Genomic DNA, 27,566 nt, shown 5'->3' with positions numbered 1-27,566 from the left:
GATAAAATGGCCATCCCAAAGTTCTACTGGTCTTCAGAGACAGGTATATCATGTTTGCATATCTTACACTCTATCATGATGGTTGGTTTCTCTTATGCTAAAATATAAAGACTACGCCACCTTCCTGGCACTTTGTGCAGATTTTGTCTCTGAGGAAGCACAGAACAGAAGAATGAGGAAAAGAGCAGCTTGGTGAAAACAGTGTTCTAAAAATAAAGACTAAATGAGACTCTTCAAAACTGCGGTGAACACAAGACCACTGGGCATCTTAAAGGCAAACATTTCCAGTTTCATGTAGCCCTGCTCTCTAGGTATTAGGAGCAGTGCAAAGGCTATTCCACTTTGGTAACACTGCATCTCCAATGTTAGTCACCAATTCTCTTTGATTAGACCTGGCTGTCCAAGCTTTTTGTCTTTGCGAGCCAATGTGCTGGAGAGACCACAAAGTCTTGTATAGTTATGGAATTCTTGTTATATTAAATGAACTCTGGAATCTTAAATACTGCGGGCTATCTCTTAGCATTTCTGTTGGGATTTGAATGAAAGGAGATAGACTAGTATTGTATCTCTGAAACATAAATCCACTACTAATAGACCAAATTAACATTAACTTTGAACTGCATATACAGGGAAATAATATATATCACATCACTAAGAAGGGCTTTGAGCTCATTTACACTATAGATGCATTAGTTTGGATATTTAAACTGAATCTGTATTTTCTAGATCTAATTTAATTCCACTTCTCTCATGTCCACTAATGCATAGGACTGATGTCTCGTGGAAAGATCTTAGGTTCCCTGACAATTCATTAATCTTACAAAAACATAATAATGACCACCCAACAGTATTCATATTAAACAAGCATAAATGGTAACAAATTAACTCAGCCAGCCCACAAATCAGAGCAAAAGAAAAGCTCCTCTCTAGTCATCTTTGCCTCTGGAAACATAACCTCAACCTTTCCCCCAAGCCCTGTAAAATAAATGGCTTTTGCAGCATGCCTAGAAGGTTATCATGTTTGGGGTGATGGATCAAGGCTATTTACACATTTGACAGATGTGGGAGGCAAGTGAGAGTCTGAGGTTGACCAGGTTTCCAGTAGTTGGAGTGACTATGAGATCTGAATGAAGGGATAAAAGAAGACGGTGTTTGGTTTTGTATAATTCTTACTGTTTATTAGGATGTCAGTGTTTAAAGGATATTATGGCCAACCCAGGGAACATATGAGGCTCAAGCAGACAAAACTTAAGGAAACGGCTGAAGCAATGAAGGGTAACAGAGATTTAGGTAGTATTTGCATAGAAACAATATGTAAGCTCATATTTTTAAAAGCAGATGGCTAAAGGGTTAGAAAAACACTAGTGTAACTCCACTGTCTAAAACAGAGTTAAGCTTTGTCTACATAGGAAAGTTGAACAAGTATAACCTAATGAGTGAATTTAAACACATACAGTCAAACTAGCGCAAAGCCCTGTGTGGGCACTCTTACTCTGGTTTAAGAATGGCTTGTTTCAGTTTAGCAAAAAGTCAGTTGGGGACAGGTTTAAGCTAAATTGAAATAAAGTCACTCTTAAACCAAAATAACAGTGTCCATACAGGGGCTGCACCAGTTTAACTAAACTGGAATCAAAACAAATTCAAGTTACACCGGTGCAAATTTCCTAGGTAGACAAGGCCTGTCTCCTGACTGTGAGAGGCAAGTCATGCTCAGTTCACAGTTCTTTGCTAATTTATGAGGCTGCAGTGTGACACCTATCCCCAGTCCATGGTTTTCTTTTGTATTTCTTCCCAAGAACCTTCTCTTCTCTTAGTATTGTCTCACTCTCAGTGCATTAATGACATTGCGATAAGGCTCTGTAAGTTCTTACCTTTGGACCTTCAGGGCCATTTAGTCCAGGTACACCAATATCTCCTGGAAAACCCTAAGGAGGAGAAGATAGGCAAGCTGTTCATAGCATAGGAATGTTTCCATTGTACAAAGTAAAAAAAAATTTTTTTTTGTTTTGAATCTATTCATTTTAGAAATGTAACAAACCTGAATCACAGAAATCAAGACATGGATTTGTTTTATGAAATCCAAAACACTTTGAAGTCCAGTAAGCTGTTCTGAAAGAACTTGGCTTCATTAAACTCAATTTGACAGATGTCAGTATAGCTTTTATTTGTCTTGAACCCTTTTGTCCATTTGACAAGTTTTATTATTTAACTATAGACCCAGACTTGATCCCATTGAAATCCACAAAAGAACCTTGCTCCATCAGTTATGAATGTAAAAAAATTGCTTAAACCCCAGCACCTAATTGCTTGAGCCCCAGCACCTCTTTCATTACAAATTAAGCCCTGGGCACCACGACACAGCAGCTGTCCAGCAGCCTTTGGGAAATGAGGTCGTGGCGTCTAATGCCAGCCCTGCTTGACGGACCTCCTGAAACTTGATCGCGGCCCCCTAGAGGGCCCCGGATCTCTGGTTGAGAACCACTGATTTAGACAATGAATTCGTAGTTGTACAACAAAAAAGTGGTTTATACTATTTTACAAGAGCTCTTTATACAGAGATGTTTTTTGACATTTTATATGAAAGTCACACAAGGGGCAGGAAAGTCCGATATAAATTTCCCACAGCCACCTTAACTCTGCTTCATTTTACAAAGGAAATGAACACCAAGTCTTTTAAACAAAGCTTGTGAGTTCTTTACTGCTTTAAAGTAGAACTGCAGGAACATGTTCTGCAGGAGATTAAAAACTGGCTGCAATCTGATAAACACAAATGCTGTCCATGGACTCTTTTGCCATTTACAAGTCCTGACTGATAAAATATAAAGGTGATGGGTGTGTGACGCAGAAACCTAGATAAGCAGACAGACAGAGTTTAATTTATGAAATCCGATGAGACTGTAGTCCATACCAGTGTGGCTACAGGACAATGATGTTTAGTGGTATTCACTGAATTCTCAGGTGATCATTCCATTTTAGAACAAACTAGGCCCAAGCCAACTTAACTTTTTAAAATTGAACAAGATCAGACTTTTTCACACTGGTATTGCCATCTGTTCTCAAGCTAGGAACTGCAGCTAGTACTGTGACACTGATACTTTATTCAGCACAGGATGCACTTATTCATCTGCCAAAATATTATTTGATTTTGTTGTTCCATTACTTTTCAAAGTTTACCAAACTTGGCTCAGCTGAAAAGTAAGTATGATTATTGTTGTAGGAAATGGGTGGCATTGATCAGCTCCTACCCTGAATAAAATATCTATTATTGGATCTATAACTTGATATGCCGGACTCTGACAAAGGTCCCCTTAACCCTTACCACAGGTCATTTGGTTCTAAAGATAAATAGGATAATTTGTGAGTAGGAAAATCAAATATCTACAAATGAAAATTAAGAGTATCTGGTAGGCATCTTTCTGGTATTATGAATTTACTACACGTTCACAACATCTTTTAAAAATATCCACAGCTTTATTTGCAATACCAAGTTCTTTCAGAGATGGAAACAGCACTGCTCCCTGTTATTATTTATGTCTAAATGCATGTCATCATTGAAGTTTTGAACATTTTTTAGTTTCCCCAAGTACAAAAGAAACCTATGAAAAAGTCCTAAGAGTTGAAAAATATTTCCCCATCACCTTCTGTTCCCCCAAATCAAGTAACTCAAAATACACCGAGTGGTTTTTATTAATCTTTCTGAAAATTATTCAGTATTAGCTGAGACTAAGCTATTACATTTCAACCCTAAAGATAAATTACCAAATTCATTCTGAAGCAGAGGCAATGAAAGTGCAATCTCATCCTTAACCACATTACTGCTAGTGTAATAGTATAACAAAAGAGAATGAAATATATAGTACTGCTAGTCTTAGATGTTTGGGTTTTCCTGTGTTTACTTTTCATAAACTGCTTTTAATACGCTATAAATGAACTCAATCTGTGATGTTCACTTTTGTAACAAACCAGAAGTAAATGAGTAAATAAATCAGAAATCTAAAACATATGTTTGAGAATTATTGCTGTAACCCGTTTGTGACCCAGTTGGTTCTATGACCTTTAAAGAAACCTCTAAACTTTTAGCACTTGGATGCCGAGGGGCACAAGAACAAGCCCATTAGACAGAGTGACTGCCTGATTTACAATGAACTTTCAAAACAGAAGTTTCTGTAACAATCCTGACTCTGTACACTCTAATCTTTACTAAAACATCAAAATTAATGTTCCCCTTCAAAATGGAGAAATGTTCACCAGAATAGTTGTGCAACAACACTGACATGCCTCAGATGGCACGTATTATTTTATACATATGTGATAAATGCACTCAAATTGAATATTTAATATACATTATTTATATCACCCCAGATTTTTTAATTGTTCAGGTTAGAATCTAAAAAGCACATGATTACTCACTAAATTAAACTAACTAGGTCAATGCAACAATAGTTGCTATTTCACCTTTTCATACCTCTAAACTTTGCTGAATTTAGAGGCATTCAAGAATTTTAAAATGTAGTTCTTTATATCTCTCTAACTATATTGGAGGGAGGGAAGAGATTTTCAAAAGCATGAATGGATAGTAACCGCTGACATGAATACAATTTCCTTTAGGTGATAAACAGCCCAGAAAATGCTGTGTTAACAAGGGTACTGGAAGAGCCATATTCCTTTTAGAAGCATTCTTACATTTTCTGTGCAGAAATCCTTCTAATTTATTTATTTACTTGGGTGTATACAAATGCTTCTAAGAGAAATTCTAAAAGCTGTATGATTAAGCTGTAAGTGTAGACAAGAGCAAACTGAAGCCAGCATTGGTTCAGCTAAACCAATCCTTGAAACTGTGCTATTTCCAGATGTCAACAAGGTGTGTGATGTGCCCAGGAACTACGGTGATGGGCACAGTAGGAATACATACAGTAACAATAATGGTACATCCAAATATTCACATATCTTCATTTTTATTTAAAAAAAAATTTCTTCTGTATCACAAAGTCTCCTTTTTCATCTTTTCCTGCTGAACACAATCTATAGGGAAAACATAGATACTATGACAGTCCTGGAAGACTGTTTTAAAGAAGTTTTCAAATTAATGCATGATTTACTAATGTAGCAGTAGGAAAGTAGTTAAACAATATTTATGACCAGTTTATCAGTAAGAACCTACATCCCTAATCTACACAAGCGTTGAGAAAACCTAACCCCACAAAAATATACAATGAATCTTAGAGCTGCATCTTGAAGCCCTTAATAAATCTTCACATTTTCAACAATGGAAGTTTTGCTGAGTAAAGACATCAGTATTAAATCCTATGGACTGGTACTGGGGAAACTATTTGAAGAAACAGATGAAATTCAGTGAGATTCCTGACTTAGAACTGTAAGAAATTATCACATAATGGCATGCACAGATTGGCTCATCAAGATATAGAGACTTATCTACTTTTGTTATGCTAAATAGGTACCTTGGTATTGGTCTTCAAATTCAAATTACAGGGGATCCAGTAATGTAATACCACAGGAATCTAGAATCTGTAAAATGTCCTCATTTCATTACATAAAATGGAAATTGGTCCTTTAATTTCTAATGTGGTTTACTGTTTTGACAACACCAAACAGGACCAAGTTGAAGTAAAAGAAATGAACGAGGCTGGAACTCTTAAATTGTCTTGACAATTTTTTTTTCCTTCCAAACTCTGAGCAATGTAACTGCACTCAGTATACTCCAACCTTCAGAATTTCTGTTTACCAAGAGTTATTCAGGAGTCCACCCTCCCATGTCTACTCCCAGAATAAAAAAAAAAAAATGCTTTTTTTAAAACACAACTGATAATCTAGGAGGTTTATGTGTAATTTCCAGATGAAATTCTTGTGTGCAAAATATGAGCGGATATTTTGACACTTCCTATGGAAATGTAAAAAGTAGAATATCTAGACTCTGCCAATAACCAGAAGCCAAACAGCTGGTAGGTTACAGAGTACTTCTGAAATTCTGTAACAGCCAAAGAGTATTGGACCCCTTCCATCTTAGTCACATGAGTCCTGGGAAAGAACACAATTAGGTAGATTACTGATTTAGATGGAATTCCATGAGCACCGTAGGTAAAATTTTTGGATAAAGTCCTGAGAGTCATTTTATCAGGGAAGAAGACTGTAGCCACTCAGAAGGAAGCTTTCACAGAGAGATGTAGAAGGGGGCGTGATGCCTTAGATTTAAATGGAAGCCCCGTAAGTACAGGAAGTACTAGGTTAAGGTCCCAAGAAGAAATGGGACCTTAATGGGTGTCTTCTCAACCCCTTTATGAATCTCAGAACCATCTGATGAGACAAGACAGATTGGCCACTGACAGGTAGATGATGTGCTGAGACTCCAACCAGGTGAATTCTCCCCGAGCTCAGAGAAACATTAAATCATTTCACTTGTAGCAGGTAACTCACAATCATAGGAATGACTTCGACTTCCTCCTCAGTGAGAGAATCTTGTCCACTTCACAAAGTAAGTATGTCTGGTGGAGTCTCCTCTGCTGACCAAAATAACCCTGAATGGAGAAGAGCAGGAACATGGGAGGCTAGACTTCTATCCAGGAGCCAGGCCTTGAAATGGGGAGACATGAGCCCCTTCAAACCGAAGATCCTACACTGTGGACTGGACTTAGCCTTGGGGAAGCCAGATCCCTGTAACCATGATAACCTGTGTACAACCATGGCTGTTGCCATTGTGTGAGAAGTGATGTTAACCACAACAAGGGCTGCTTGGAGACTCATTTTTGCTATCAGCCGCCCCTCTGTGATTGAGGTCACAAATTCTTCTCGGGAATCAGCCAGAATTTTACTGGTGAATGCAGCAATTTTCTCACAGAGACTAAAATGGTATCTTGACAGTAGGGCTTGATAATTCAGAAGAGAGAATTGTGAGCTGGCTGAGGAGTAGAATTTCCTTCCAAATAAATCTAACTTTTCTGGCTATTTCTCCTTTGGTGTTCTGTTTTGTCTAGCTTTCTTAATAGCTGCCATCACTGCTAGAGATGATGGGACTAGGTGGCTATAGAAATACTCAGGACCCTTGTGTTGAATCTGATATTTTCTGTTCACCTTGCAAGAGGTGGGGGACACCATTGCTGGGGTCTGCCATACCACTTGGGCAGGGTCCATTATGGCCTCCTTATGGGTAAGGCTATTTTCCCAGAGGACGGAGGTGGCAGGACATCAACCAATTTGTATGTGGACTCCTGGGCCTCTTCCATGGATATGTGCAGTGCCTCCATTATTGTTTTTAAAAGGAACCTTTTGAAACCCTTGGAACCCTTTGAAATCATCAAGTTAGGGACCCACTGCCAGGACAACTGCCTCATCTGGTGAGGACAACTGCCTCATCTGGTGAGGAATATGATAAGGTTCCCACTAGAGATGGCTCAAGCTGTTGGGGAGCCTCTTCTTCCGGTTCTGTCACTGGAAGCAGGGAGGGCTGTGGTGGTGTCGTGGCCAGAGCGGCTGTGGCTGTGGATGCTGTGAGTACATAAAGACTATCCACATAGTTGCAAGCTTCACGAGATGACCAGGGACCCCAGTATCGCCATCTGCGGGTGGGATATGGTCCTGATGGCCATGGTTGTGAAAACCAGAGGATTTGAGAGTGGTGAGAGTCCCAGTACCCACTTCTGGAGTGGTCCCCAGTGCTCCGGCAAGAGATCAAGGACTGTGGCAGAGAGGCCAGAGCAGAGAAGGTGAATTGCTAATCCATCTCTTCTGACCTTAATGAAGAATCAGGGAGTAGAAATATATTGGATCCACAGGCAGGGTCAAGGGTCTTGGCGTCATTTAAGGCAATGGCGACGGAGACTGTGCTATTGCCTGTGGGTCCAGTAACATTAGGGAAATGAAAATCCTGGCTCTTGAAGAACTGTTAAATCCCTAAATGCCGTGAATCCAATTGTGGCCATTATGGGATACTCAAACCACCCAGTGCTGGGAACTCTGCTGGTGTTGATGTTGGTGCCGAGCACTGTGATGCTAAACTCTGTGCCACAGGTAAGACTGTAGACTCCATCGGTGATATTGTCAGTGCTGAGTACCTCGCAAGGACCGTCTCTGAAAGATGGTGCTGTGAACAGCAAGTAAGACAATAAAGTCTGCTGCAGGCTCTTTGATTAACTGCCAGGTAAAAAGGAGCTGAGCATGATTTGTCCTTGTCTACACTTGCATCTAGGCCTGGTCTACACAAGGAGTTGAGGTCGAATTTAGCAGCATTAAATCGATTTAACCCTGCACCCGTCCATACGATGAAGCCCTTTTTTTCGACTTAAAGGGCTCTTAAAATCGATTTCCTTACTCCACTCCGACAAGGGGATTAGCGCTGAAATCGGCCTTGCTGGGTCAAATTTGGGGTACTGTGGACGCATTTAGATGGGTATTGGCCTCCAGGAGCTATCCCAGAGTGCTCCATTGTGACCGCTCTGGACAGCACTCTCAACTCAGCACTGGCCAGGAAGACATGAAAAGGCCTGCAAACTTTTGAATTTCATTTCCTGTTTGGCCAGCACGGCAAGCTGCAGGTGAGTGGAGAACTCATCAGCAGAGGTGACAATGATGGAGTCCCAGAATCGCAAAAGAGCTCCAGCATGGACCGAATGGGAGGTACGGGATCTGATCGCTGTATGGGGAGAGGAATCCGTGCTATCAGAACTCCGTTCCAGTTTTCGAAATACCAAAACATTTGTCAAAATCTCCCAGGGCATGAAGGACAGAGGCTATAACAGGGACCCGAAGCAGTGCCACGTGAAACTTAAGGAGCTGAGGCAAGCCTACCAGAAAACCAGAGAGGCAAATGGCCACTCCTGGTCAGAGCCCCAAACATGCCGCTTCTATGATGAGCTGCATGCCATTTTAGGGGGTTCAGCCACCACTACCCCAACCATGTTGTTTGACTCCTTCAATGAAGATGGAGGCAACACGGAAGCTGGTTTTGGGGACGAAGATGATGATGATGGGGTTGTAGATAGCTCACAGCAAACAAGCGGAGAAACCGGTTTTCCCGACAGCCAGGAACTGTTTCTCACCCTGGACCTGGAGCCAGTACCCCCTGAACCCACCCGAGGCTGCCTCCCGGATCCGCCAGGCGGAGAAGGGACCTCTGGTGAGTGTACCTTTTAAAATAGTATACATGGTTTAAAAGCAAGCATGTTTAATGATTAATTTACCCTGGTATTCGCGGCTCTCCTGGATGTACTCCCAAAGCCTTTGCAAAATGTTTCTGGGGAGGGCAACCTTATTCCGTCCACCACTGTAGGACACTTTACCACACCAGACCAGTAGCATGTACTCGGGAATCATTGTACAACAAAGCATTGCAGTGTATGTTTGCTGGCATTCAAACAACATCCGTTCTTTATCTCTCTGTGTTATCCTCAGGAGAGTGATATCATTCATGGTCACCTGGTTGAAATTGGGTGGTTTTCTTAAGGGGACATTCAGAGGTGCCCGTTCCTGCTGGGCTGTTTGCCTGTGGCTGAACAGAAATGTTCCCCACTGTTAGCCATGGGGAGGGGCTAGGCACGCGGTGGGGGGAGGCAAAATGCAACCTTGTAACAAAAGCACATGTGCTATGTATGTAATGTTAACAGCAAGGTTTACCATGAAAGAGTGTACCCATTGTTCTATAAAATGTGTCTTTTTAAATACCACTGTCCCTTTTTTTTTCTCCCCCAGCTGCATGTGTTTCAAGGATCACAGGATCTGCTCCTTCCAGGGGCTAGTGAAGATTAGAAGGTGAAAAAAACGCACTCGCGATGAAATGTTCTCTGAGCTCATGCTGTCCTCCCACACTGACAGAGCACAGACGAATGCATGGAGGCAAATAATGTCAGAGTGCAGGAAAACACAAAATGACCGGGAGGAGAGGTGGCAGGCTGAAGAGAGTAAGTGGTGAGCTGAAGAGAGGGCTAAAGCTGAAAGGTGCTGGCAGCGTGATGAGAGGAGGCAGGATTCAATGCTGAGGCTGCTGGAGGATCAAACTAATATGCTCCAGCGTATGGTTGAGCTGCAGCAAAGGCAGCTGGAGCACAGACTGCCACTACAGCCCCTGTGTAACCAACCGCCCTCCTCCCCAAGTTCCACAGCCTCCTCACCCAGACGCCCAAGAACGCGGTGGGTGGGCCTCCGGCCAACCAGCCACTCCACCCCAGAGGATTGCCCAAGCAACAGAAGGCTGGCATTCAATAAGTTTTAAAGTTTTAAATTTTAAAGTGCTGTGTGGCCTTGTCCTTCCCTCCTCCATCACCCCTCCCGGGCTACCTTGGCACTTATTCCCCTATTTGTCTGATGAATTAATAAAGAATGCATGAATGTGAAGCAACAATTACTTTATTGCCTCTGCAAGCGGTGATCAAAGGGAGGAGGGGAGGGTGGTTAGCGTACAGGGAAGTAGAGTGAACCAGGGGCGGGGGGTTCATCAAGGAGAAACAAACAGAACTTTCACACCGTAGCCTGGCCAGTCATGAAACTGTTTTTTAAAGCTTCTCTGATGCGCACCGCGCCCTCCTGTGCTCTTCTAACCACCCTGGTGTCTGGCTGTGCACAACCAGCGGCCAGGTGATTTGCCTCAACCTCCCACCCCACCATAAACATCTCCCCCTTACTCTCACAGATATTGTGGAGCGCACAGCAAGCAGTAATAACCGTGGGAATATTGGTTTCGCTGAGGTCTAACCGAGTCAGTAAACTGCACCAGCGCGCTTTTAAACATCCAAATGCACACTCTACCACCATTCTGCACTTCCTCAGCCTGTAGTTGAACAGCTCCTGACTACTGTCCAGGCTGCCTGTGTATGGCTTCATGAGCCATGGCATTAAGGGGTAGGCTGGGTCCCCAAGGATAACTATAGGCATTTCAACATCCCAACGGTTATTTTCTGGTCTGGGAATAAAGTTCCTTCCTGCAGCTTTTGAAACAGACCAGAGTTCCTGAAAATGCGAGTGTCATGTACCTTTCCCAGCCATCCCACGTTGATGTTGGTGAAACGTCCCCTGTGATCCACCAGTGCTTGCAGCACTATTGAAAAGAACCCCTTTCGGTTTATACACTTGCTGCCTTGGTGCTCTGGTGCCAAGATAAGGATATGGGTTCCATCTATGGCCCCACCACAGTTAGGGAATCCCATTGCAGCAAAGCCATCCACTATGACCTGCACATTTCCCAGAGTCACTATCTTTGATAGCAGCAGCTCAGTGATTGCGTTGGCTACTTGGATTACAGCAGCCCCCACAGTAGATTTGCCCACTCCAAATTGATTCCCGACTGACAGGTAGCTGTCTGGCATTGCAAGCTTCCACAGGGCTATTGCCACTCGCTTCTCAACTGTGAGGGCTGCTCTCATCTTGATATTCTTGCACCTCAGGGCAGGGGAAAGCAAGTCACAAAGTTCCATGAAAGTGCGCTTATGCATGTGAAAGTTTCGCAGCCACTGGGAATCGTCCCAGACCTGCAACACTATGCGGTCCCACCAGTCTGTGCTTTCAGAAAAATGTGCTCTCATCTCTGAGACTTCATAGGCTGGATGATGGCAATCAATTACCTAGCTTGATGAAATACTGGAAAAATCCCAAGCCTTCCTTTCCATAGAGAAGACAAAATAATTTTCCTCCACACTTATGGAGCAAATGACCCTTTCAGGAAGGGCCAACTTAGACTTATTTCCAAGATCATGGCAACTTTTGTAAGTTGTAATGTTCCCATACTTGAAAAGCTATTGGCTAGGTGAGGCTTGACCTCATCTCCCGTGATGCAGCATGGTCTCATGGTCTCTCAGGTTCAACCACCCAGGTGCATCATAAGAATCTCACAACCATGGTATATCATGTGAAATAGAGGAGAATGGGGGCATGAGACACCTGAATTACAACTCCCACAAGGCAGACAGAAAGAGAAACAGAATATTTTCACATTAACAAACAGTGATTTTGGGGACCTTTTTATTTTACAAGAAACAAAAGCACAGAACCAACCTCTACAAATGTTTTGACCTTTTGTCCTGATTTGGGATGAAAACAAATATCAAATATTGGAATTTCTTATGGGATAGAAATTTCAATTTTTGACCAGCCCTAGTTTGTATATTTTAAGTTCCCAGGACTAGGTTCTAAGGGCCAAATCCTGAGGCCCCATTTCAGTCTTCATTCATTGTTTATTTAGGCAAACTCCTATTGAAGTAAATTAAAGTTTGCCTGGGTAAAGGCTGAATGTAAACTGAGTAATGACATCACAATTTGACTCTATAATTGTGAATTTTGAACATTAGGACATGGACTGTTCTTAGCTCCTGAACTTCATTGTCTGCATAATCTCAAAATATCATGTGATGAGGTGAAACGTGCACTGAAGACAACGCTTTCTCCCTTTTAGAGCTAACAATTCAAAGCAGTCAGTGATTCACTTGCAAAAGATTTGGATTTTGTTACTGTTCGCTATTATGCAAATGTGCCCCTTTTCTTTGTAATTCTGTAGCCCCAAGGATAAAACGTATAACAGCTGACTCCCATATGTGTACCTTCCTGAGAGAAGAAGCTAACAAGCTCAGACCAAAATAATGCAAAAATGAAATAAATGTTCTACTGAAGATAATGACTAATGCTCCCTTTGCTCCAGATGAAATCTATTTGTAATACTTGAAGCAGATCTTAAGCCACATCTGAAGGAAACAATAAACTCTGCTTTAAGAGCCTATTTTGGGGATCAATTAAAATAGGCTCGTGGCACAAGATTCACCTACAAATAAAATATTATTAATGCATTTGGAAACCTCTTAAAACTCATTTTAGTTTCATGCATGTTAAGAGTGACATCTCACCTACTCAATCCTGTTATAGCTATTATGCAAAAAATATGTGTTGTGTGTTAACACACACTGCTATACAAAGGCTTGCAATTAGTTTTGTGAGTAAAACAAATGTCTAGAAAAGGGAACTTTTACATGAACCATTTTAAGAGACATGAAGAGGCTGGAAAATACGTCAACTCTTCAATGGCTCAAAAAACACACTACGGTAAAGGGCCTGCTAAAAATATCTTCTGCCCTCTTAGCAGTAAATACCCTGGAATGCAGTGGATACTGGTTCAGTGGAAGCATACCCAGAAGAAAGGTTAGCCTGATGGTGCACAGTTCCCAGACTGAAAAAATGCACTTCCTAGCCAAGGGTCCTGGAGCCACCCAGAAAGTGAATGAATATTAGACCCTCTATTCTTCCCCAACCCCAACACACACACTTGTCTCTTATTCTCAGAAACTTTAAGCCACCCACTCATGGCCCTAAAGCAATCAGGAGTTACTAAAACTCTAATCTGAAGTAACTCTGTTGCACAGCTGGAGAGGAAAGACAGATTTGGTGAGTTATTTGAGGCTGGACTGCATATAAAAAGCAAAAATCTGTGTGTGTGTGTGTGAGGCCTAGTGGGTCTGTTCCTGCTCTTGCACACACTATGATAAATATTGATTACAGTGGAGGAATTGCCTGATTTACAACAGTTTACATGAGAGAAGAATCAGAGACTGTACAGGGGTGCTGGAACAATTTGTATACTGGGGGAGCTGGGAGCCATTGAACCAAACTGTAAACCCTGGATATGATGAAAGCCAGAAGGTGCTGCCGCAACCCCAGCACATCTAGTTTCAGCACCTGTGGGGCTGTATCACCCCAACTTCTATATCTCACATCTGTCCCAGCTGTGGTTTAAGTCTGAGAATAGATGTGTTCAGAAATCTCAACCACGTGAAAAAGAGCAGAGACCAGTGTGGGCTGGAACCAGTCTTTATAGGACCTCTTAGAGACTATGTCTACACTGCAGCTGGGAGGTATGTTTCTCAGGGCAGATAGACAGATTCATGCTGGCTCTGCTCAAGCTCATATGCTAAAAATAGCAGTGTGGATGTTGCTGCATGGGTGACAGCTTGGGCTAGCTACCTGAGTCCAAGGCCACCCAACTCCCTGGGTCTGAGCTCAGGAGGCTAGCTCATGCCACCGCCTGCGCTGCCATGTCCACACTGCTATTTGTAGTGCACAAACTTGAGAGGAGCGGGCACGACTCTGTCTGCCAGCATTGGGAATCACACCTCCCAGGTGCAGTGTAGACATACTGTTAGGGGAGGGGGCATGACATGTCTGAACACTCCAATAATGCAGTGGAAGCAGTGAAAGCGCTCCTCCTTCACGTGCCAGCTAGCTTTCTTTGAATCTTTGAGAAAAAATGCTACCTGAGATGTACTGGCAGGGCATAGCAGGGAGATCTGCACTGCTACTGCCCATACTGTATGTTTATGGTCTAGTTACGTCAAAATAACAACTTGCCAGGGAATTCAAGTCACTTTTAAAAACAAAAATAAGATGGGAAAAATAAAACACAATCCTCATTTTTAAGCAGGGTTATCCTAATTTTTAAGCAGGGTTTTTGTTTTGTTTTGTTTTTTTTGCCTTCTACTTGGCATTCACATTCCTCTAAAGATTGTGGAATACAGCTGTCCCGCCCTTATTTGCATCTCATATTTCACCATATGGTGACCATGTTTATAAGTGTTCATAGTACAGACAAAGCTCATTTTATCTCACTTCAACCTGACCGGCATAAGAAAGGCTCAGGGATGCATAACTCTGGAGTGTTAAACGTGGTATTTGTTCAGTCAAATTTTCAAAGACAAACACTTGGTCATTCCACAGTGTTGTTTACACAACAAGACAAAGATTTTCTTCTGAGGGCTCTGTTCCCCCTGAGCAACAGGAAATGCTTGCTTGCTTGGTCACTAATCCTGTTAACAATGCGTCTAGAGCATGACATGGTATACAATATCATGCAGGTATGCATTCTTTTGCATCAAAAGAACTGTTACTATCATGAGAGGAACTCAAATCCATGACATACTCTATTAATGACATTATATTGAACAAACCAATTCCCTTCTTTAAACAACATAAATCATGTTCAAAAAGGATTAATTTCGTGCAATAAGCAGTCTCTTAATTTAGCGTTTTCCCCTACTTTAAGGTGAGATTTCCTTGAACATCACTATGTAAAAAATGGCATCTTCCTACCCAGCAGATCTGGTCCCTCTGTATTTCTACGTACTTAAGGGACAATCTTTGTACCACTTTTAAATCCTATTAAAACTGCAAAGCCAAAACAGCTATGGGAGGTTGGTTTTTTTCTACCTTGCATATCATCTACAGATTTTAAAAAAATAATCCAAATGCAGGGCCAAATTCTATCTTTATTCACATCTGCACAACTCTACTGAAAACAAGAGTTGCATGGGCATAACTGAAGGCAGAATTTGGTCTATAGAATCTTTACTACTGGCAATGTAGCATGAAACAGAAAGAATCTATCTGGACTTGCATATTTTAGGCTCACTTTGCAGGACTGGCATTTAGAAAAACAACTTTTTCTTGTAAACTCAACATTTTTGTCCAGAGTCACTGAGAGGGATGGTCAACATGGAACCTCACAATGCAATTTTTAGAGTTACTTTTCAGGGATAACCTCATTTTAAAGAAATAAAAGGGTAAAAGAGCCTTCAAGTATAAAATGCAAACTTTTATACAATTTCAGTAAGGGAATTTTAACTAAAATTAAACTTCTGAGGAATCTATTTACACAAAATTTCAGTGGTATAGAAAGGTCTGATAAAGCATATGTTAAAACCTTATCGTTTCCGCAAAGTGAGGAAGACTGTGTCCCCATATAATACATGATTGAAATTCTACTTATATCTTTGCTACTTTTAGAGAGTTATTTTTAACACACATACACACAATGTGCTATTGTGATCTCTAATGTGATACCATCAGGTGTTTTACATCCCATATTAGGTTTTGCATTAAAAATTAAAAAGGAAAACACTAATATTAATTTAAAAATTTAAATGTATTATAGGCAGAGCAGGTACTACCACCTGTTAAGGTTGCCTTATATCCCCATTATAAGACCCCGTTTTTGATTGTTTATAACTTTGCTGAATTTTAGCTGTCCAGGCTGACATTTTAGATGCCAGATGTTTGTTTGTTTGTTTTTTAATTTCAACAAAAACGGTTCAACTGTGTCTGAGAATGAGGCTAGTGAAAAATACATTGTTTTGCCCATGTTAAAAAATCCTGGTCACTTTTTCTTTGAAAAGACCACCTTCACAATGCTTTGAAGCAGAGGGCTCAAATTGGTAGGGGTGGGACCTTCTGTCAGGGAAGTGCATTTTGACATACCTGTGAAAATCTGCCCAAATTTAGCCTAGTTATAATTCTTTGAAAAATTGCTTGCTCATTACTTTTAGTAGGTAAAATCTCTGAAGATTCCCTCCTTATCGTGCAAGCTTGAGCTCTTCCAGCTCCTGACGGGACCAGATTGTGCATGTGTTACCTCCAGAGAGTGACTGAGTGCGCTCTATCCCTTCATGGTTCCGATATTTGACCCTTACTTCAATGGGACTTCTCATGTAAATGAAGCTACTAATATTCACAGGTCTCATATTAGGGCTAGAAGCTAACTGCAGCATCTCAGATAGCACTATGTAAAAACTGAAAGCAAATGCTAACTTTTAAAGACAGCCTCTGTACAGTTATGAAAAACTAAGTTAATATGTTCTTAAAATACATTTTCAGTTTATAATTGTAAATGTGTTATTTAAGTTGACAATGGTCATTTAATAAACGTTATCATCATTAGCAAGTTTAGCGTATTTTACAAATATACACATATATTAAAGATTATAAAGATTTTTGAATAAATCTGTTGGAAAAAGTTAGCTGGTTAAGAAAATAATCTGAATTGTTGCTTTCTTCTGTCCAGAAAATGGCGTGGCTTTCCTGTGTAGTCTGAAACATTCAGTCTACATGTTGTGACTCAAGATGCAAATGCCAAAAACACCCAGATGTAATATCTCAAAGATTTAGCTGGATTCCATGTAAACTTCCAGAATATGAAGCAGTTCTAAATCAACTGCTATGCCAAAGTTAAAATTTTAACAATATATCCAGACTGTCCAATGTATATGCTTTGCAGTCCTAAAAACTACATGTGCTCTGCCCCAAGAGATAAACATAAATATACAACCAGTCTTGAAAAATTTTGAACATAAACATGCTGCAGAGTTCATATATGGAAATATGAATTTAAGAATCGCATGTGCTTCATCCTAGCTGCAATGCACAACTGGAATCAACTGAGAACTGTTCACAGCCATACATGTGAATGGTGCACATCTAGGAGCATTAAAGGTACAATGTGTGTTAATCCTGTGTATTAAAGTTATTGTCCAATAACACCTTATCATATAAAAAAACGTGAACTAATCCATTTTTAAAGGACATGATTAAAAACCACTTTCTACCATAAGACTAAACCTTTGAACTGACCGACCACACATTTGCCTTCTAATTTTTGTTTTGTGTTCAAAGCACAATTAACATTAAATGTTTCATTTACATCTTTCAAGCAATTTCTTACCTCAGGCCCAGGAGGACCAGATGGTCCCTGGGGTCCAGGATCTCCGATTTTTCCCTAAAAAAAAAATCCAAAAATTATAACTTAGATAGCAAATTAAAGCTTTACAAGAAGCAGATTTGTATTAGATATTTGAAACAACTTAAAAACATCAATATATATAATGAAAAAATATCTCTTAAACCTGTGTGCATATTATACACACACACACACGAAGGGAATATGAGGGTTACAAAACTAAGTTGATATAGATACTTTCAATAGGTTTATTTGCCCATCCCTGCACTATTAAAATCAATGGGAGTTTTGCCATTGGTAGCAGGATCTGGTCCAACTACACATCTTGGTGGTTCCGCTACACAAGATTTACACGTACATTTTTTTAAATTGCATGACCGTATTTTTCTAAATCTTGATCTCCTTTCCCCCATGTCTTTCCCTCTGTTGTTGCTGTTGCTGAATGCAGTGTAAGTGAGCTGTAGCTCACGAAAGCTTATGCTCAAATAAATTGGTTAATCTCTAAGGTGCCACAAGTACGCCTTTTCTTTTTTCTAAAATTTAGGGCCTTCTTCCTATAAATGTGTTTAATGTTACTGAGGTTTGCAAAGTTAAGCATGTGTTTGCTTCCAATACTTTAATTTAACAAAGCACTTAAGCATCTGATTATTTTAAGTTATTCAGCAAAAAGCACATGCTTAACTTTAAATTTAATGGGACTACCCTCACTGCATAAAGTTAAGCATGTGTGCATAAGTCTTTTTGCAAGACCAAGACTCTACTTTATGAGTTCCCCCAGGTAAGGAAAAGTGCTGTTTTTTGTTTTTTTTTTTTATTGCTCTGTAAATTGCCTACCACGTTATGGGTGCTAAATAGCAACACCATCATCACGGTTCAAACTGTGCATAGGAAAGCTCCAACTCCACTGACAAGTTCTAGTGACATATTAAGTGGGCTGGTTGTGTTTGCCACTATGAATTATGCAGCAAGTCAGTCTGGCCATGGCAAAAAAAAGAGCAAAAGTCTCAAATTTTTGGTAATGAGAATTCCAAGACCCAACAGTTGCATTATTACAGTCAAAATATCCCTTCTTCTACTGCTTAAACCATTTTAAGTGCTGTCCCTTGCCCGCCACCACAATCCTGCAGCATCAGCAGTGCAAAAAGGCAGGTAAAAGACTGGCAATACTACATCCTCTTCAGTGCTGCTTCCTTGTCACAGGGTCTTCAAAGACTGAAGGAGCAGTGGTATGGCAGAGCTGTCTAAAAGCAACTGACAAGCACACAGGCTTAATCATAAGCCAGCAGAACTTCTAAGAATGAATTCAAGCCTTACTTTATTTGTATCTTGGGGTAAGTGATTTATTATTATGGTGATGATTAAGTGAGCCCTAAATATCCAAGGGACCTTCTACACTCCATGGGAAATCTGAACTACCAGATTAATGACTGAGCAGCAAAATGCCCTCCTCTGGACCAGAACCTGTTCTCAGTTACACCAGTGGTATAACTCTCTTGACTCCAACGGTGTTAACTCCCAATTTACACCAACGCTAGTGAAATCAGAATTGTTCCCCAAAGCATTTGGATTGGCTGAATGACACAAACAAGTATCAATCCTCGTGACACATACTGATGTAACCAGAGTAAACAAAATAAGTGTTCAAACCTACAGGAGGCCCTGGCTTTCCTCTGATTCCTGATGGTCCTGGCAAACCAACAGAACCCTTAAGAAAAAAAAAAGCTGTTAAATATTGTTGTTGAAAATTATTTATAACATTGCATGTAGTAAAAAACTGATTATACTTTCCCACTTGTGCAAAATTAATTAAATATCAGCTCAACACTCAGACCAAATTTCAAATCCATTGAGCAGCATCTGAATCAAACTCTTACATTCATGTTACAGCAAAATAATTCAGTTAGTTTATGCTATTTTAATTCGTTGCACGGCAACAACAACAACAACATATCAGCTTAGAATTTTTATAAAAACAAATCCCTTGGGTAATTTAGGAGTTATGGATTAGCTATCAGAGATTCCATTACTCAAAGAGGAGCAAAAAGCTTGTTTATTAACTATTTTCATTTTATCCAGGGGCATCATATGGGCTGTCTGATAACACAGTTTTGCCGGGCTGCTGACCACAATTTTCAGGTTTTTTGGGTCAATAAAACTGTAGGCTCCACTCCAGGGTGCTTCTTGGCTTCTGTTGCAAATGACCTGTATAACAAGCTCTCAGTAAGTTTTGGTGGGAATTAGACTGCTCTGTCCTCCCTTTTCTTACAGCATGTTTTCTGACATGCATAAGTACACTCATGGCAGCCAGAATTTGGCCCATACATTTTACATGCCTCTGATCATTATTTTCACAAAGAAATTAATTAAAATAATGGTACAGAAAATAAAATAGTGCTGGGGTATTCAACTGATATCGCCGAATTCTATTTGATTGTAAATTACTTGCTGCAACTTAAAAAAAGAAAAGGCCATTGGGATTATTAGACCAGAAGATATGTCAAAAAAGTGCTGTCCTAATTTACCTTGTCTCCTGGATATCCCAGCTCTCCCGGCTCTCCTGCAATGCCTTGTTCACCCTAAACAACATATTATTTTAAACAGACATATATATCCAGCTTAAATGGTGTATTTTTCAGATTCACAAAAGCAGAAAGACTTAAATCAATGTTCAGTATTTAAAACTATAACATGGTTTTTTGAAGAACAGTGCACGGTGTACCGCTGTAGGACCCAATCCTGCAAACATGACTAACACAGCGCTTGACAGCACTATTCATGGTAGTCAGCGCTATGCCCAGTAATGTTTGTAGAATCACACCCTCAGTTTGCAATAGCTTGATAAAAAGAAAACAAAAGAGGAAAAAAATGAAAAAGGGGGCTTTGCAAAACAGATGTGAGAAAGACTGTCTAAATGTAATATATCTCTATGAGAATGGAAATATTTAGATCACCTTATCACCTTTCATTCCAGGCTGCCCCATACTCCCTGGAAGACCCTATTAAAAATTAAAAAACAAACAAATAATGTTTGACTATTATTTGAAAAATAGTCAAGGCAATTGGCAAATGGTAATGTGAGTTCTGCTTAATGCCATACCAGAGGCCCAGGAATTCCAGAAGGTCCACTCGGTCCCACAGGCCCAACAACACCCTAAACAACAGAAAATAAGATGCATTAAACTTTTACTTACAGGGGGACTGCTTCCTGAATGATTCAGGGAACTGGAAATGCTATAAAGTGTCTTTTGCTTCTATGTTATTGGTTGCGTTCCAGCCCAGATTGCCAGTGACTGGAAGTGTTTTCATCTGTTTGGAGATGCAAATCCAGGTACTCATGGACAAGTATCCAGATCACAAAACCTCCACCATTACTGGCATCCTCTATCTCAGCAGAAGCACCATGAACTAAACTACCCTCTCATTCCTAAATGTCATGCACCCAGAAGAGGATAGATGCATATCTGGCGGGGCAGTGTGAGAAAGCTGGCACTTGTATTGTAACTGTACAGTCTGTACCTGTTCAGTACATAAACATAAAAACTTCAGTCCATGCTGGGACTGCCAAATCCAGCCCTTTTCTGTCAGCACCAAATTTGATTTAAATTAATTATTCTGCTTTGAAACGTGACTCTTGTAAAGGAATCTCAGTGATTTCCATATCAAGTACACCCAATATACAAATGAAAAGATGCATTTTTCCTAAGTACCAGCTGTGCACATTTAGCCTAAACTCAAGCAGCCAAGCTGGGTTCTTTCATTCCCATGCATCTTCACCAGTAAATAAAGGTTAACTATATCAAATTAATTACTATACTACTCCTCCAGGTGATTTAAACTTGCACTTCCACTACTAGCTGCTGCAAGAGAAGAAACAGAGAAAAATTTAAAGGTAAAACTAAAAGAATCAACAGTGATATTCATGCATGATGGTTAGATGAACATGAGAAATGATCTGATAATGGCTACAATCATCAATACAGAGAAAAACGCTTTTCTGCTTCCCGCCATTGATTCTACAATTTGAAAAGAAAACAGCAAAATGGTGTGTCCCAGTTGCTGTAGATGCCATCCAAGAATGCAAAGAAAAATATGAGGATGAGGTCTTTCATCATTTGCTGAGATAATGGAAATAATAGAGAAGATGAGAGAGCTTCCCAGGTGCAGGCTCCTGCACTTCTGATATATTCGGTACTTAAAACAGCCCGAAAACACATTTTGAAAGTTCAAAAATCCTTCTGCAGCCACCAACAGCCTCATGGTTAGTTGACTGAAAAGAGAAGATTGACTACTCAGCTTCCCAATGATGCCTGCCTGGTAAAATTATCAGGAAAACTGTCTCTCTACATCGGCATCCAGCTTCCATGACTGCTTAGAAGTGTTGCTTTTTAAACAGCAATATAATGATAAAATGCTTAATAAGATTAAACTATTGGAAAGGGAAGGACAAACAAAAAGAAGATAGTAATAGAGGTCAGGAAATGGAAGACTGAATGAGACACTGTGTGCCGGGGTGTGATGAACAGTAGCTTTCACAGTATTTGACTCTCCCTGTGCCTACACTGTCCCCCTACCAGCTTTCCATACGACTGTTTGGGGAAGATCACATTTTCTTTGTATTCAAACAGTTACTCTTCTAGGCTTTGCCTCTTCAAAGTCAAAGCTTAATTTCTCTCTGAGACACCCATCACTGACTGCCCGAAATAACAGTTCTGAGATTCAATTAAATTGGTGATTTTACAAACACAAGACAGAGAAAAAGTGTAAAATCAAAGGTAGTACTAGGCTAATACTTCTAAAAATATTGCTAGACAGGCAGAAATGTTTATTTTGTAAAGCAAGAATTTATTATCCAGATCCAGAAATGGCAGAATCTTTGGTGATTGATCCACAGCTCAAGAACTGTTTTGCAGCTTCTGAATCCAATTTTACAACCTTCACCCTCATTGTCCTCAAAATGCATCTGTTAGCAAAAGCCCTCTCCACTTAAACATCTCTGTTTTCTCACTTCTATATTCATGGTGACAGGATGCTTATTACATCCCATTTTTACTGGTCCACTAAGGGAAATATAACTGCACAAACTCATTCATTCTCAGTTAGGAGGTTTTGTTCCTAGCAGCATTAGATGAGTATCAATGGAAGCACCAATTCCAACCTACTTTTTCAGATACATGTCTCTCCACCAAGGAAATTTGAGTGTCTTACCCTCAATTACAGTATACGCATCCATTAGTGGCTCTTTCACCTTTTTTAATGACCCTTAATTAACAGCTCGAGTCAGACCTGGCAAATGCCTAGCAGCTCTGGGTTGGAGAGGTTACTTCCCAATAAGTAAATTACGGTTTTTTAATTAGACACATACAGATTGATACAATTGTTAGAGTCTTTGAAGAAAAATTCCAGATGAGGCCAAGGTAAGGAAGAGAACAGCTAATTGTAATCCAAATGCAGTTCCTAATACTGTTAACACTTAAGCACATGAGTAACTTTACTCCCAGGAATGATTCAATGGACTCAAATGGGACAATTCACGTGAGTAAAATTATCCACATGCGTAAGTGTTTTCATGACCAGGCTCTGACTCCACAATGGGTTTATCTAGCAAGAAAATGTGTCTTGTCTGGGCTAATGCAACAACAAAAAATCAATAAAGGATAACTTACCTTTAAAGGAATTTTTTATTTTATGTTATAAACAACACTAGCATTTAAAGACTATAATAATACTGGGACTCAACTATATCCTACTTCAAATGAAAGTTCACATGACCCCTACTGAGAAGAAACAAAAATACCAATTTTTTTTTAACATCTTTAAAGTTCAAAAACTAGAAGCAATCAGAGCTATCCTAACTAAAACTGTTAACATGCCACATTCCCCCACATAGTTATGTACCATTAATATACTTGGGTAACTGATCCTACCAGAGCTGATGGCAGGATTTGAACCCATGTCCTTCACTGTTAAAAAGCATTAGATGCTATTTCTTGAGCTAGCGGTTCTCAAACTTCATTGCACTGCGACCCACTTCTGACAACAAAAATTACTGTGTGACCCCAGGAGTGGAGACCGAAGCCTGAGCCTGCCCGAGCCCCGTCACCCTAGGTGGGGAGGCTAAAGCCAAAGCCCGAGCCCCACTTCCCTGGGTGAGGGGGCCAAAGCCCAAGAGCTTCAGCCTCGGGCTGGGGACTTGTAACCTGAGCCACGCCGCCCAGAACTGAAGCCGAAGCCTGAGCCCCACCACCCAGAGATGAAGCCCTCGGGCTTCATCCCTGGGCGGTAGGGCTTGGACTTTGGCTTTGACCTCGGGCAGTGGGGCTTGGGCTTTGGCCCCGGGCCCCAGCAAGTCTAATGCAAGCCCTGGTGACCCCATTAAAATGGGGTCATGACCCACTTTGGGCTCCCAACCAACAGTTTGAGAACCGCTGAAGGAATAATTACATTAGCTGAAAGCATTACCTGTGTGGGCCAGCTACTAGATGGGGAAAAAGACATAAGAATGGCCATACTGGGTCAGACCAAAGGTCCATCTAGTCCAGTATCCTATCTTCTGACAGTGGCCAATGCCAGGTGCCCCAGAGGGAATGAACAGAATAGGTAATCATCAAGTGATCCATCCCATCACCCATTCCCAGCTTCTGGCAAATGGAGGTAGGGACACCATCCCTGCCCATCCCAGCTAATAACCATTGATGGACCTATCCTCCATGAATTTATCTAGTTCTTTTTTGAACCCTGTTATAGTCTTGGCCTTCAGAATACTATGTTTTTTAATTTGGTATATACATTTAAGTTGAGCCTCTCTTATGGGGTCTTTAAAAAGTTTCCATTCAGCTTGCAGGGATTTTACTTTTGGTGCTGTACCTTTTAATTTCTGTTTAACTAACCTCCTAATTTTTGTGTATTTCCCCTCTCTGAAATTAAATGCTACAGAATTGGGCCGCTGTGGTGTTTTCCCCGCCACAGGGAGATTAAATTTAATTATATTATGGTCACTATTACCAAGCTGTCCAGCTATATTCACCTCTTGGACCTGATCCTGTGCTCCACTTAGGACTAAATCAAGAATTGCCTCTTGTGGGTTCCAGGACTAGCTGCTCCAAGAAGCAGTCATTTAAGATATTAAGAAACTTTATGTCTGCATCCCTTCCTGAGGTGATATATACCCAGTCAATATGGGGATAGTTGAAATCCCCCACTATTACTGAGTTTTTTATTTTAATAGCCTCTCCAATCTCCCTGAGCATTTCAGCGTCACTAGCACCATCCTGGTCAGGTGGTCTGTAATATATCCCTACTGCTATATTCTTATTATTCAAGCATGGAATTACTATCGATAGAGGTTCTATGGTACAGTTTGATTCATTTAAGATTTTTACTTCCTTTGATTCTACGCTTTCTTTCACATATAGTGCCACTCCCACACCAGCACAACCTGTTCTGTCCTTCCGATATATTTTGTACCCGGATATTACTGTGTTCCATTGATTAACCTAATTCCACCAAGTTTCTGTGATGCCTATTATCTCAATATCCTCATTTAATATGAGGCACTAGTTTGCCCATCTTATTAGTTAGACTTCTAGCACTGGTATATAAGCCCTTTAAAAACTTGTCACTTTCTCGCTGTCTGCCATTACATGATGTAATTGAACGGGACTTTTTTTCTTTTGACTGTTTCTCATCAGATCCTACCTGTATTTTATCATCTTTCACCCTCTCCTTCTTATTAAGGCATAGGGAATCTCCATTTATAGATCCTCCCCTAAGGGATGTCCGAACTACGTGCTTCTCCGCACCTATCGGCTTTTCCTCCAGCCCTTAGATTAAAAACTGCTCTACGACCTTTTTAATTTTAAGCGCCAGCAATCTGGTTCCATTTGGTTTAGGTGGAGCCCATTCTTCCCGTATAGGCTCCCCCGCTCCCAAAAGTTTACCCAGTTCCTAATAAATCTAAACCCTCCTCCCTACACCATTGTCCCATCCATGCATTGAGACCCTGCAGTTCTGCCTGTATAAGTGGCCCTGCGCATGGAACTGGAAGCATTTCAGAGAATGCTAGCACGGCGATCCTGGACTTCAATCTCTTACCTAGCAGCCTAAATTTGGCCTCCAGGATCTCTCTCCTATCCTTCCCTATGTCATTGGAAGCATGCTTCCTTGATGGGGTTATATTTGTATAACTAGAATTTGGCCACATCTGCATTATATGCATTATCATCTGCAGTGCAGCTTAATTATCATCTGGTCATCCAGGTGATGACTTACTGTAAAAAGTCATTTACTAATAGCATATATAAAATAGAACATTTTGAGGGAGATACACGAAACAGCACTATGTGATTCTGCTTTTAGACATATTTAAGGCATATTTTTGAGAAAAGAAGACTGAAAGGGGAACCTGATAACAGTCCAAATACATTGAGGGCTCTTATAAAGAGGACTGGTTTCAGAGTAACAGCCGTGTTAGTCTGTATTCGCAAAAAGAAAAGGAGTACTTGTGGCACCTTAGAGACTAACCAATTTATTTGAGCATGAGCTTTCGTGAGCTACAGCTGATGAAGTGAGCTGTAGCTCACGAAAGCTCATGCTCAAATAAATTGGTTAGTCTCTAAGGTGCCACAAGTACTCCTTTTCTTTTTTTATAAAGAGGACTGTGGTCAATTGTCTTCCATGTCCACTGAAGGTAGGACAAGAAGTAATTAGCTAGATCTGCAGCCAGGGAGATTTCTTTTTTTAGATATTCGGAAAAGCTTTCTAACTATAAGGATAGTGAAATACTTGAACAGATTACTAAGAGAGGTTGTGGAATCCCTATCATTGAAGGTTTTTAAAAACAGGTTAGACAAACATCTCTCAGGGATCGACTAGGTCCTGCCTCAGCACACGGGGATGGAATAGGTCAGTGATTGTCAATCTTTCCAAACTACTCTACCCCTTTCAGGAGTCTGATATATCTTGCGCACCCCCAAGTTACACCTCACTTTAAAATTACTTGCTTACAAAATCAGACATAAAATACAAATGTATCACAGCACACTAGTACTGAAAAATTGCTTACTTTCTCATTTTTCCATATAATTTATTAAATAAATCAATTGGAATATAAATACTGTACTTACATTTCAGTGTGTTGTATATAGAGCAGTATAAACAAGTCATTGTCTGTATGAAATTTTAGTTTGTACTCACTTCACTAGTGCGTTTTATGTAGCCTGTTGTAAAACTAGGCAAATAACTAAATGAGTTGATGTACCCCCTTGAAGACCTCTGCGTACCCCCAGGTATACGTGTACCCCTGGTTGAGAACCATTGGAATAGCTGACCTCTCAAGGCCCTGCCCAGCCCTATATTTCTATGATTCTATATCAGGCCAAATTCTGCCCTGAACACAATGAATTTACACCAGAGATGAATTGGGACTATATACCTTAATTATATTGTGTGTGGAAAATATTGCACCTAACAGCAAAATCAAAATGAGTTTGAGGGAATAAACTGGCAAGCTGAGCTGTTTCAAACAAAAGTTTTGATCTGCTGAGACTGGATTTATGTTATTAAGTATACAAATGTTCAAACTGTAATGATGGAAGAGCAATGTTGTAATATTATTTTATTAGAATGACCAGAGCAGTTCATTAAAATAAGATTAGATTTAAATAACAACCCCAGAATCTCTTAGTTTTGAGATTTATTATTAGGATTCTGGACACAGAGATGAAATGTAAATATTTTAATGAAGTTCAAATAAATGGGAAAAAGTTACACTCACTCTCAGCCCAGGAAATCCAGGAGGCCCAACGCCACCAACAACTCCCTTTAAAGAAAGAGTGAATATGGAACAATCAGCACTTTAATATTTTAATACATCCCCACAAATAGCAAGGTAATGAAAGGTGATCTGCAAAGAAAAAGAAATTGGAATTCTGGCTTCTCTCTGATGTATAAATAGGGCCTGAAAGATGACTAATATTATGCATAAAGAATGTATGTTCTAAAAGCCCCTTTATTAAGGTAAGAGAACCCATAATAAACATGACGTGAGAAATGAAATCCTGCCTCTAAAACCAGGGAAGAT

The 27,566-nt window shown here is 40.3% G+C and overlaps 1 protein-coding gene across 1 annotated transcript in view; it reads right to left on the bottom strand.

The window, feature by feature from the left end:
• The window catches only part of COL24A1 (collagen type XXIV alpha 1 chain), a 248,411-nt gene that overhangs the window by 118,285 nt on the left and 102,560 nt on the right, over positions 1–27,566 (bottom strand). Inside the window, exons 16-22 of the mRNA XM_077825362.1 lie at positions 27,261–27,305; positions 20,586–20,639; positions 20,440–20,484; positions 20,011–20,064; positions 19,140–19,193; positions 17,474–17,527; positions 1,872–1,925 (exon numbers count right to left, since the gene is read on the bottom strand). Coding sequence (XP_077681488.1) covers positions 1,872–1,925; positions 17,474–17,527; positions 19,140–19,193; positions 20,011–20,064; positions 20,440–20,484; positions 20,586–20,639; positions 27,261–27,305 — 360 coding nt within the window. The remainder of the gene's footprint in view (positions 1–1,871; positions 1,926–17,473; positions 17,528–19,139; positions 19,194–20,010; positions 20,065–20,439; positions 20,485–20,585; positions 20,640–27,260; positions 27,306–27,566) is intronic.

The sequence above is a fragment of the Eretmochelys imbricata genome, chromosome 8, assembly GCF_965152235.1.
Source record: "Eretmochelys imbricata isolate rEreImb1 chromosome 8, rEreImb1.hap1, whole genome shotgun sequence".
In the NCBI taxonomy this organism is placed as follows: domain Eukaryota; kingdom Metazoa; phylum Chordata; order Testudines; family Cheloniidae; genus Eretmochelys; species Eretmochelys imbricata.
The sequence above is the reverse complement of the archived record's forward strand: the minus strand, read 5'-3'. Positions and strand labels throughout refer to the sequence as shown.